The sequence below is a fragment of the Colobus angolensis genome, unplaced genomic scaffold, assembly GCF_000951035.1.
Source record: "Colobus angolensis palliatus isolate OR3802 unplaced genomic scaffold, Cang.pa_1.0 Scaffold225, whole genome shotgun sequence".
Taxonomy (NCBI): Eukaryota; Metazoa; Chordata; class Mammalia; order Primates; family Cercopithecidae; genus Colobus; species Colobus angolensis.
Genome location: NW_012115433.1, coordinates 4,714,581 through 4,727,927, shown reverse-complemented (window position 1 = coordinate 4,727,927; position 13,347 = coordinate 4,714,581). Strand labels below are relative to the sequence as shown.

Below are 13,347 nucleotides of genomic sequence, written 5' to 3'. Positions count from 1 at the left end.
TTTTTGAAACGGATTCTTTCTCTGTCGCCAGACTAGAATGCAGTGACATGATCTTGGCTCACTGCAACCTCCACCTCCCTGGTTCAAGCGATTCTCCTGCCTCAGCCTCCCGAGTAGCTGGGACTCGGTGCGCACCACCATGTCCAGCTAATTTTTGTATTTTTAGGAGAGACAGGGTTTCACCGTGTTGGCCAGAATGGTCTCAATCTCCTGACCTCGTGATCCTTGCGCTTTGGCCTCCCAAAGTGTTGGAATTACAGGCATGAGCCACCGTGCCTGGCCTTTTTGATTATTTCAGACTCACATGAAAGGAAAAGGGGGGAAATGTAGGAATATAGTAGTTTTGCTTGTATAGTAATTATAGGAGATAGCATGACCTTGAGGTGATTAAAACAAATGACTTTGGCTCAACTGAACACATCTTTTCCCAGATGAATTTGGAAACAGAAGTGTGCTGTGGCAGTGTTCTTTTGTGTGTCTGACATAAATGCCCTTGTTAGGCATCAGCTGTGGTCGTGCCCCTGCTCTTCACCCGACCTGTCCCCTTATGCTAGCACCACAGCAGCCTCAGTCTGAAGCTCTGTGACTTCAGACACCTCGTGTCTTTCTCAGAAGTTCTAACTCTTGCCTACATCTCCAGCCTCATTTCACTCTAGCCTCTCCCCACACTCTTCCTTCTTGAGGCACGCTAACCTTTTAGTTTCTTTTATTATTGTTACTATTATTTTATCATTTTTACCCAAGTTTGCTTGATAACAGGTTCTTGAAAAGGCTATGCCACTTGAACCAAAGCACCTTTTTGCATGCTTTTTTCTTTGTTTGGAAATTTGCAGTTAATTCATATTCATTCATCAAACTCAGACCAAATATTTCTTCCTTAGGAAAATCTTTACTGACCCCATCAAACTACATTAATTTACGCTATAATTTTTTTATAGCAACATATTCTTTTTTTTAACAGGACATTTATTTGATGAAAATGTCTACCAGTTCTACTGTATTGTGCTTTCACAAGCGCAGAGCATTATCTGTGTTTGCTCATCACCGTGTCCTCGTAACCAGCCCAGTGTGTGGTACATTATTTAACACTCAATAATTGTTGAACTAATGTGTGAGAAACTGTGTCTGTGTTTCTTAGAACCCTGTTGGTCTGTGGGAGAATGCTCTGCGTGTTGTAGACATTTTGAAAAAAAAAAACTCAGAGGCATTTGAAAATTAAAGAAGCATATAATACAAAAAAATGAATAGTAGATGAGATATTTCAAGACGGTAGATACCATTGTGAACTGTTTTCATCAGAGAGTTAAAAGAAGATTAAAGACTGTGTAGAATTTAAACAGGTGTTGAAGCAGTATGGAATTAGAAGCAGCATTAAAATGCAGGAATAATACTAAAAGATTATTATTTAATCCTGCATGTGTGTACCTACTCTGAACCAGGTTTATGTCCGTATTTCTGTGCGTCTAATCTTACTTAACTCTCCCAGTACCTCTATGAAATATGTATTAGGTTTAGAAAATAGGTTGAAGTTTACTGAGGCACTTCCCTGTTCTCCTGTGCCTTGGTATGGTGCCTGGAACAGGATGGACACTGCTGGATAGCGGTGTGTGGTTTTCTGATTCTAACACCACTCTTCTGGTTATTACATCATGCCGGCTTCCTAGAGGATATCAGGATACATATGCTCTATGTTGTATTTAGGGTTAAGTAAATGTGAGTCAGTTTAATTCTGCATATTATAACTGGCAAGCACTGAATCATGGTACCAAAGTCAATGGCCATGTAAAAATCATTTTCTTATTCTTCTAGACCATTGTTTTAGAGCTACAATAATTCTTAGCAAACTTGTTTTTCATCGACTTATTTCCTATGCTTTTAGCCTTTGAAAAAGTTATCTTAGTCAATTTGTAGGCAGTAAGGAAAAAATACAATTCAAGCTTGTAAGTTGTTATAAAAAGTACAATTTAAGTGTATAAATTGTTACATATTTACTCGTATGTACATTTTGGGGTGGAAAGTGGAAGGGACTTTGTCACCTGGGTTGACTAATTCACTGATTCACTCTACAAACATATACCATAATTTGTTGATGTAATTTGATATAACGTGTAGGGTGATTGGAATTAAACTCTAGAAATACTTTACAATTTCCTACTCAGAACTAAAGTGATAATTGAACAGTTTGTGTAATAAGGGCGATTGAATTCAGATCTGTCATTCTTTATTTCAGGAAAGCTTGTGGCTCTTGCAGTTATTGATGAGAAAAATACATCAGTTGAACATGCCAGGTATAATGCCCCAATATGGTTTTAAGCTTCAGATGTTCATTTCAGACTACATGGCTTTAGATAGACTTGATCTGGTATCTTACTTTTCCTGCAGCAATTAGATGTAAGAGAGCAGATACTGTCATTGGAAAATTATATTTTTCAAGTGCAGAAGACCAATTCACATGTTTATTCTTCTACAGATTGAAGTCAATTATTCAGGAAGTTGCGAGAGATTACAGAGACCTCTTCCATAGGTAGGTGCTTATATTCTGAGGAATTCCTTTATTTTTTTAATACAGTTTTGTAATTTAATAAAGCAAACTTAGTAGTATTCATGCTTTTAGAGGTGAATCAAGGAAGGGAAGTATAGCAGTAATCCTCACTTATTCACAGGAGATACATTCAAGACCCCCAGTGGATGACTGAAACTTTGCATAGAATGGAATGCTACGTATACTATAATTTTGTCTGTACCTACATACCTGTGATAAAGGTTAATTTATCCATTAGGCACAGTAAGAGATAAACAGTAGTAATAAAATAGAACAATTGTAACAATACACTATAATACAAATTATGTATATGTTTATTTTTGGAATTTTTCGTTTAATATTTTCAGACCATGGTTGACCATGGGGAACTGAAATCACAGAAAGTGAAACTGGATAAGGGGGGACTACTGTATAGCACATTGCATTTTAGCATGAATTGTCTGGATCTTGAAATTCACTGATGGTATGTCCTGCAAGTTAAAAAAGAAACAGTTTGATCTATAATTTGTATCATACCTGGCTTCTTGATACGATTTGAGATGCATTTTGTGTAAATAAAATATGCACATGTAATTGTAATTAGAGATAAATGAGCAATCAGAAGTCAGAGATAGGCAGATGATTATTCTAACAGAAACTCAAAAGAATCGCTGAATAAAAAATGGCATCAGAAATACATATATTTTTACTATGCTGAATCATTGTTGCTACCATAAAAAAAGACAGTCAATATAAATGTATTTTATTATTGAATTATTATTTCTTTCCTATTCTGAGTCTTCTAATAATGGGTCATTGTATAGTTTTCTTACATGGTATGTAGCATCTTTTGATTAGTCCTTTTTTTTTTTAGGGAAAATGGGTAATTTTTCTTAAACATATTTCAGATAGATTAGCTTATATTTCCCTGAATTTTAAATATGCATAAACCAAGTAGAAATGTTTTAGAATTTCCTTTACTCGTGTATTTGTATCTCAGAAGCCAGTAGAATTTACACTCTTAGCAGTATTTGTTGTGTATGATTTACATATGAGATGTTTACAGTTTCTGGGCTTACTGAGGCCTAAAGTTAAGTTCATTGTTTTATTTACTTTTTTGATGTTTAATGAGCTTTCTCTCTTTCTCTCCCCACCCCTCGCCTTTTATTTATTTATTTTTGGTTGTCGTTTGTTAGGGACTTTCAATTTGGCCATATGGATGGAAATGACTACATAAATACCTTGCTGATGGAGTAAGTAAAATGCTGAATGATTTTGCTATCAAATCTTAATATTATTAAATTTGTTTCTGAGATACAGGTAGAAGGATTAAATAGCTGAAAAAAAGCAAACAGTTGACTTTTATTCAGATACAGATATTTTCCCATTAAATATTTTACTTTAGTTTTCAAATTCTGTATTCGAAACTTACTGACTTTAATATTGGTCTATAGTAAAAAAAAAAATTATCTCCTGATTTAATGTTTTCTCGTATTCTGAAAAGAAGCCATTTTTCCAAAACTTGTAAATTTCATAGCTTCTGCTTAATACATACCTTGAGAAGTTCAGTTTTAATAGGCAATGCAACTATTAAATAGAAAATGTTTAGCATTCAAAAACTAATTGTTCTAGTATTTATTTTAATAGACAAATAACTTTGTAAGAAAATGTGCAATTTTAAAATTTTTATCTGTTTAAAATTATGTAAAGACTTAAATAGAAAATGTTCAGCATTCAAAAACTAATTGTTCTAGAATTTATTTTAGTAGACTAAATTTGTAGGAAAATATGCAATTTTAAAATAATTTTTATCTAAAATTATGATATAAAGATTTAATTTGCCACTTCCCAAGACTGATATTAGAAAACATTTACCAAACCCTGTACTGAATTAATAAATTTGAAACAAGAACCCACTATTCAGTGAACATTTAGTGAGTATTTACCGTATGTTGTACACTGTTAGACACTGATGATGGAAAAATGAATAGAGTCCCTGTCTTCAAATGCTTATAGTCCACTGGATAAGACCACAAATGTTAATTACAGAACTGTACGAAAAGATGTATGTAGGACAGGGCTCTGGAACATAGAGACACTTTCCCGTCCTCAACCCCCCGCCTCCCCGTCACACACACACACACACACACACCTGCACTCAGTGCACACTAAGGTGGAAGGGCTCAAGAAATGTTTTCTGGAAGAGGCAATAATTAAGAAAACTCTAAAGAGTGAGAAGTTAGGCAGAACATAATAGCAAGTATGACAGGGCTTAGGAGAGGGCTACAGAAATAAGCTAGCCTCTAAATGAAGATGGGGAAATCTCACTAGGGACACACTAACTCTTAGCCGCATGGCCCAGTGGAAGTTCAACAACATGATGCTGTGTTTTGGTTTTCTCTCGCTTTGCTTAGTGTCATAGATGTAGCAAATGCCTTCATTCGTTATTGCAATATATTAGATTATTTTGGTGTTTTCTATTTTCTAAGTAAGAACACTGAGCGAGGAAGGGGGTGAACTTGCAAATCCAAGGTAACATTCATCATTTTCAGCTAAAATCTTGAAATATAATTAGCATCACCTTACTTCATTTATTATCCCTCTCATTTCAGTAAGAACTTAAGAGGATTTGCCAAAGATTAAAGTACCAGATGTAGGATATAATGAAGAATCAAGACAAAGTATCTATACAATTATTAAAGGGACTGTTGACCCTTGAACAACATAAGTTTGAATTGTGCAGATCCACCCATAGGAATTTTTTTTCAATACATGTATTGTAAAAATTTTTTGAGATTTCTGATAATTTGAAAAGACTTAAAGATGAATTGCATATCCTAGAAATACCAAAAAAAAATTAAGAAAAAGTTATGTCATGAATGCATAAAATAAATACTAGGTGTGTTTGATCATTTTCTACCATAAAATACACAGAAATTTATTAAATATCTTCTGTAATTATAGCTACTGAGATATACATGAATATCAGAATATTTTGCTGTGTTTAATGTGTATTTTGATTTGTTTTTATATTTTCAGTGAATTGACAGTCCCAACTGTAGTTGTACTGAATACTTCAAACCAACAATATTTCTTGCTAGATAGACAGATTAAGAATGTTGAAGACATGGTCCAGTTTATTAATAACATTTTGGATGGCACAGTAGAAGTAAGTTGTTCACTTCTGTTTCAAAGGGATGATGGACAGGGGGTAGAGGAGAAACTAGTTCATTTCTTTACTTCTGATTCTGAAAAGAATAGTTGGCCATCACCCAGAGTAGAGGGCTGGACCTCCATACATTGCTTCTGTCCAATTATAGGCAGAGTAGAGGTACATTCTCCCAGATACAGAAGGTTCTTCTATGGCAGAGGTTGCTAAAAGATGGAAATGTCCTTTTAGGGGTTATTTGGAGGGTATTTTTGGTTGTCACGGTGATGGGGAGATGCTGTTGGCATTTAAGGTTGAGGGCTAGGGATGCTAGGAGGTCTGCATTGTGTGGGGTAATCTTAATAGTGAACTCGCCTGTCTCTTAGTATGTTTGTAGGTCCAAAAGTACAGTTGGATTAAGTTGTTAGGACTGGTTTTCTAAGAAAATCTGCAAATAAGACCACGATTTCTCAAGAAATGAGGAAATTTATTGAGAGTAAAAGCTCCCATAGAGAGTTCTAGACTTAATCCTGTAAAATATTTCTCAGAAATAAGTGAATAGATAGTCTTAATTTTATATTTTTTTCCTATAAAGTTTAACTGCAGTGTTTTTCAAACTGTGAATTGCAACCTGTATTAGAAAGTCATGAAACCACTGCAAGTCACAACCAGGTTGTGACCAGCATGCATCTTAATTCAATAGACTAGAATAAAATTTAGAAGAAAGAGCCTTCATTTTTTTGTGCGTGTGAAATTTAATTATTATTTTTTGAGAGTTGTTTCAGTTTTACACAAACTTTATATAAAATTTGCTCACAGAATAATAAACATAACTACTTTCGGTCAAGGTGAAGAAGTTTGAAAAACACTGTTAATCAAATTGAGTATTTTTGAAAATAATTCATTGAAATGAAACTCACCTATATAATCAGCCTTTTATTTTTAAGTTAGTGGAATGCAACTCAGACTGTTTAACAACAGATTTTATTGTCTCATAGAGCTTGGAAATTTGAAAAATGAGCCAGGTTGCAGGTATGGCCGAATACAGGATTTGATTGATTTTCATCAGGAATTTTTCTCTCTCTTCCTTTCAGCACTTTCATCCTCAGGGAGCCTCTCCCTGCACAGTAGCAAAGGTATCCTGCAGCTCTGGTTTTGCAGTCCCAGCTAAACTCAAAAGCTGGTTAGGCTGTACTCAGGGGTGGGTCAGCTTCAGCCAAGCTACGTGGGTTATGAATAGAGGAGGAGGAATGTTTTAGAGTAGAATCAGGGTGAATTAACACAAGCAGGCAGGAGGAATGCTGGACATGAAACAGACAAAAAACAACAACAGTAAATGTTTACCACATGGCCTTTTCAGGTGATTATGTAATATTTTGGAGTCAACCATTTGGCCTGCAATGATTACAAGGTTATGTAACACCAAATAAATGAAGTAATAGTACTTAAGTAATTTAATTTTCTTTTCCTTTGTTTGAAGGCCCAAGGAGGTGATAGCATTTTGCAGAGATTGAAAAGAATAGTATTTGATGCCAAATCTACTATTGTGGTAAGTTGTGACAGTTTATGTCATTGATAATGAAGAAGATACAGGTTCTTTATGTCTAGCTGTGTTAAAAATCTGAATTTGAAAAGATTAGGTCAAAATATGTCTTTTTAATTTGCAGGGTATGACTAGTCAGTATTTAAGAAAATATATTCATTAGGTGGAAATTGTTTCTAATTATATGATTGATGAGTTAAAACTAAAATTCAGAATCAATTAACTTGATAATATAACTTAAAAGATTTTATTTCTGCAACCTACCGTGTAAACTTTTTACTTAGTAATTCCCATGATTTGTTGAAAGTGTAAATAGGAAATTTTTAGTTCCATTACGTGCTATCTTCTGTACATTGGTCATTTTTCTTGAAGAAAACGATGTGTGCTGGGAAGTCACTTTTTATTTTGCAGGAGTCAAAATAAAATTTTAGATCTTAAAGTTTCAAACATCCCTGTTAATTCTGTACTTTTCCCTAGTTGGTAAATAATTAAGATCATTTACAAATGTTTTTCCTTCTTCCCTGTTTCTCTCCTTCCTTTTTTTTTTTGGTTTTTATTCTTTTTATAGAAGACTTTAAATGTGGAATTAAAGTGTGATGGATCAAATCCTTTCTAACAGTGTTTACTTTCATTTGTTTGTCCCAATGTTTATTCACAGTTGTTATATGTAAGTAGAATATCAACAGTGGTAGATGAATTGACATGTCTGCCCCTAATTACCTGTCTCTCTTACTTTCTAAATATATTTCCTTGACTTTCTTCACTGTCACCTCGCACCTGATTATTTCTGCCATTCTAATTTCCTCTTCCTTTCACGCTATCAAACTAATTAGATCAGTTGATGCATTTCCCCTGGATTTCTTTGAAGCATCCCTTCCTTAATATTCTCCTTTCCATGCTGCTGTGAGTATCACTGCTCCCCTGCTCCTGCCCCATCTCTCCAGTCAGTATTTCTCAGCATCCCTTTCCTCTCTTTCCCCTTTGCAGTCCTTTTAAGAAATTGTTCTTCTTCTCCCAGCTTTAACTGTCAATCAACTTGACAGTGGAGGAATTCCTAAATTTGTTTGAGCCCTAAACTTAGTTCCTGTTGTCCTTCTTGAGCTATTACATGGGCATTTTCATTCATTGTCGCCCAAAGCAATCATGAAAATATAGCTAACATTTATTGGTTAGAAGTAAATTCTGGGAGTCTTTGTTTTTTTTCCCTTGCATAGTATCCTTCAGTTTGTTGTATTTTCCTGTTGCCACAAGCATGGATTGGGCCCTAATCACATTCTGTCTAGCTGCTGCTCTCTCTCACTTGGTTTCCATACTTCCACTTGCCCAGTCTCCAATCTATATTGTATTCCACTGCACAATTAATATTACTAAAATAATCGATTTTGATCACTTTCCTTCCCTTTTCCAGGGGTGTACATCAGAATACTCTGTCCATCTGAAGTATTTTCCTCATTGGTTTTTGAATATTTGCTTTTGCTAATGCAGATTGCCTGGTGCTCACCTGTCCCATATCCTGCCTCCTTCACACACATCCTTAAATTCCTACCTAAAACACATCTTTATTCTGTGAAACTTTCTTTTCTTACCTCAATTCAAAGTGATCTTTTTCTTCTCTGAACTTGTCTATGTTCTCAAGTTATCATTGCAATTCATGCAGTATATTCTAGTTGAAAACCCTATTCATTAAAATTACTCTTACTTTTCTGGGAGCTATGAACACAGTATGTAAATTGAGGGAAATTAGTCAATGAAGCTTTACTGCTAACCAGATAAGTAAAAAATATGTAAAATGTCACGTGAAGAGAATATGTGTGTACCCTCTTTGTGGTAAATGACGCAGCCTTCTCCATAAGCAGATTCCTGTAGTTCGGGAAACGACTCTAAAGCTGCTGGTTGCACGTAGTAAGCATCTGAAAGAGACCTTTGTGGTTAGTGTGAGAAAAATCAGTGTCTTTAGGAAAGGCTATAGAATATTTGATGCCTTTTTCTCCTGCTGATAGCTGGTTCTACACACACATGCGTATGTATGTGCGTATAGAAATTATATCTCTTAACAGTGTCTTTAATGTGGTAGTTACTGCTGAAATTATTGACTTTGATTCATTGGAACTAAGAACAAGTTGAATAGCAACAAGAGAAATCTATAGTGGTTTCAAGTTCATGTCATGCTTTATATATCAGAATTACATATGAAGGGAGCTGAGTTTTAATTCTCTTTCCACAGTCTATATTCAAGAGCTCACCACTGATGGGCTGCTTTCTCTTTGGCCTGCCACTGGGTGTCATCAGTATCATGTGCTATGGAATCTACACAGCCGACACAGATGGAGGTTATATAGAAGAACGATATGAAGTGTCTAAAAGTGAAAATGAAAACCAAGAACAGATAGAAGAGAGCAAAGAACAGCAGGAGCCAAGCAGCGGAGGATCTGTAGTGCCTACAGTACAGGAGCCCAAGGATGTATTAGAAAAGAAGAAAGATTGAGACTTGATTACTATAAAATATTTGATAGGACTTCAAATTATTAAAGAGTCTATTTATTGAATTTGGACATTTACTCATGATCTTTACAGAAAAGAACATGTTATTTGTATTTTGCTAATATCAACTGCATGGATTAAAGTAGTCCCTCCATACATGAGGAAGTGTTTGGAGCAAAGAGATGAACAGTTTGTCTGAAACAAACAGAGCACTCCATCAAAATTTACCTGATATTTGTGATTAGAACAGATCAGTTCTATTTGCATGTTTCTCTATCTGAATATTCTGTGACAAAAAGTTAAGATTCTTGGGCAGAATATTTAAATTGGTGAGTCAGGTAGAAGATACATGTGTGATATAGAAAAGTAATGCCTCCCCTGCTGCCATTCATTTTCCTCATATATTTTGGACAATATTTATATGGACAAAAGTAAGTCTTTAAAATTTAGGCACTTTAAGGAGAACTAATAACTTTTTCCATGTATCAAGAGTATGAGTTTAAAAATAATGTGGTTTTATATAGCATAGTGATTTTATTTTGTTAGTTATTTTTAAAGGAGAAGAAATGTTACTTTTTAACTTTATACTCAGTTGCTTTATCATAAAATTTTCATATGGACCTAGATAATGGGGAAAAAAGTCTTGTGATTGACTTTCGCAAAATGAACAGGGTTTACTGAGAGTAGAGGTTTCAACCCATTCCTTGGATTACTCTTAACGGGTATTTCATCTGTCATTGTAGGTTGGGAAGGGTCTCTATTAATCCTACCCTGCTTTAGCCAGAACAGCCTAGTATTTTATTTCTATTTTATATATTGAGATTTCTTCTAACATTTCCTTTGATAAAAATCTGCTTTTTGAAAAGTAGTATGTATCATATTTTTATGTTTACAGTGTGTTAACTTTATGGTAACTTATACTCCAGAATACGTATGTTTGTACCCACAGACACGTAAAGTTTATTGACACATCTATTATGTAATGCTGTAGACCTGTCCGTGTCTGTTTCATAATGAATAATGAGTGACATCAGCATGTCCAGTGACAAGTCACATCCAGTGGAAAAAAGATCAGCCGGTTACCTTCTCCATTTTCTTAGTTCTGTCACCCATTTCATCAAGTGACCTCTCATCTTCTGTAAACTAATACAGGAATTCTATCCAAAGCAATGTCTAAAAACCCTTTTTTTTAAAGTAACAGTTTGGTTTGTTTATTGTAGATAAATTATTTTTGAAGCCTTCATTTTAGCTAAGTTTAGAATTTATGTTAGGCAACTAAGATTTGAGTGACTATTCATTGAGTAATTTTCCACTATAAAGAATTTTATTGAACATTTATTTAAAAATATGTAACTCATGGTCAAAAAATATGTGATTCATGGTCCCGACACAAAGTTGTTTAGCAATTTAGTCATCAAGGGCAGCCTTCTGTTGTTTCTAATGCCATACTAATCAAGACTGTATGGATGCTTGTATCTTAATTACCAAGGAATTACTAGTAATTGTTTTATTTTATCCATGTACTCTCTTAGTATTTAATAATTAAATACCTATTCTTAGTGTTTGACACTCTATATTTCTTTTTTTTTTTTGGAAATGAAACAAATATGCAGTCCAAAATTCAGGAACTACTAGAGTGAAATGCTATTAAGTGGAAACCGGAGATAATTGCTGTTAATTTAACAAGTAGATTCTTCTCCAAAGAATAATGAGTGATTCTTGGGAAGATAAATTTTAATGTTCCCAAGAGTCAAGCTTGTTTTGTAGTAGTGAAAAGCTTACATGCATACGGATGCCTCATTTGAAACTCAGCCTAGTAAGGAAGTGAAAACTTAGCAGTCAGTGACATGAGGAAATAGTTATAGAAAATGTCATTGAATCTTTTCATATTTATAGTTAGTCATCTGCATATTTTTGTCTTGTTGATCATTACCTGTAAATGAAAGACCTTAATAGGAAAAAAAAAAAAGAAGAGTAAAGCTCAGTGTGAATGCAAACATCCAGTGATCTTCCTTTGTATTCTGTGATGTTCTTTATAAATGAATGCCTCAGTTCTCTGCTACCCTTTTCACAGCTTTGTACTGTTGCCTTATATTTTATTTGTGCTTTTAAAGTGTGTCTATTGGGAAAACAAAATGTGTAGGTGGTTTGTAAGTGAATAATTTTTATTTCTTTTTGTGTTAAAATTTTGCTTTTTTTTTTTCTACTTTGGGAGATGTTTATTTACATTGTCAGACTACTCACAAAACAGATTTTAAAATTTGTTTGCTCATGTGCTTTTCCCTTCAATGTGATATCAGAGATTACTATGAATGTTAGCTTCATTCCATGAAGAATTACTTCCATGTAAAGATAGGTCTCTTAATAGTGAATCTAGTGGAAGAACATAGGTATCATTCTAATTCCATGATGAATTTTGTCATGATTCTGTGTGAATAATGGGGTCCTTCAGGAACTTGGAGCTTTTAAGTGCAGTGAAGTTCTCTTTATAACTTCTAAATTCAGATTTCTAGATCCTTGCTTTTGCAGAATTTGGTGCTCAGATAATATTTAAGGATATTTCAGCGAGACAAAGTGCATGTTTTTATCAAGTACCCTGTGCACCGCATTATATCTGGCAAGTCTTTTTGTTTCATTATGTGCGTCAGTATTTTTCTCAGCTACTATTACCTGAAACTTGTTTAACATGTATTAGACCTAGAATTTTCATTTTCTTTCTCACATAGTTGCTTCCTGGTATCTGATTGAGAAATAACATTAAAATGCCAAATACCTGGGGGATTTAAGGAAGGGTCTCTGTGAGTAGGTAAATTAGTAGCATTGTTTTTGTTTAGTGGATTTTGTTAGTGACTTTTTTTGTGTTTTGCTTTGGGGCCTTTTTATTTTGGTGTTGCAAAAAGTAACATTTTCATCGTTGCTTCATATGACATGGAGTTAGGACAGGGAAAAATCATTCAACTATTCTTATGCATTAAGATATCAAATAAACCAGTGTGGGATATTAAGACTATCAATTGGTGGGATTAGGCTTGCCATTTTATTTTTATAAATATATATTTTTTCTGAATGTGTCTGAGTCCAAGAGTGGGCAAAAAATAATTTTCTACTTTGGACTAATCTATAGAGGTTTTTGAAAGTCTGCATTACTAACTTGTTGAATTCATGATACTCTGCCTATGGCACAAACTGTAAACCTTTGTTTTTCTAAAATAAAGTAATTGAAAACCTGTAATTGTTAATTTTACTGTGTATCCTGGTTGTTTGCAGTAAGAATAGTTCTGCGTTCAAAGACAACAGCTACGGCTGTATCTTCCAGAAAGTGTTTCCTTTTATTAAAATTGTAAGTTTTAAGTATAGAAACATAGAATTTTAGAGATGAGAGAGATCAGATTGCAGTCTCATTCTACTGTATTACGAATAAAGAACCTGAGATTCATAGGTTTGATATTGTTTGTATTTGGCAAACCTGATCAAGTATTTTTTCCAAAAGCATATCTTACAGTTTATTTTGAGAAGAATTTTAATCCTTAAATCAACTGCCAAATTATCTTTGACACCACACAACCACAGTTAAAACCTCAAGTTTTAAAAAATTTTGTTTTAAACAGTATCAGGTATATTAGGAAAAAAAGGCATTATACAAACGTTAATTTT

General features: G+C 34.0%; 1 protein-coding gene across 1 annotated transcript in view; it reads left to right on the top strand.

Moving 5' to 3' along the window:
* Window positions 1-12,922, top strand: part of TMX3 (thioredoxin-related transmembrane protein 3) — a 41,584-nt gene extending 28,662 nt beyond the window's left edge. The window contains exons 11-16 of the mRNA XM_011944076.1: window positions 2,231-2,288; window positions 2,471-2,524; window positions 3,718-3,774; window positions 5,561-5,690; window positions 7,150-7,218; window positions 9,437-12,922. Coding sequence (XP_011799466.1) covers window positions 2,231-2,288; window positions 2,471-2,524; window positions 3,718-3,774; window positions 5,561-5,690; window positions 7,150-7,218; window positions 9,437-9,697 — 629 coding nt within the window. The 3' untranslated portion in view covers window positions 9,698-12,922. The remainder of the gene's footprint in view (window positions 1-2,230; window positions 2,289-2,470; window positions 2,525-3,717; window positions 3,775-5,560; window positions 5,691-7,149; window positions 7,219-9,436) is intronic.
* The last annotated feature ends 425 nt before the right edge of the window (window positions 12,923-13,347 follow it).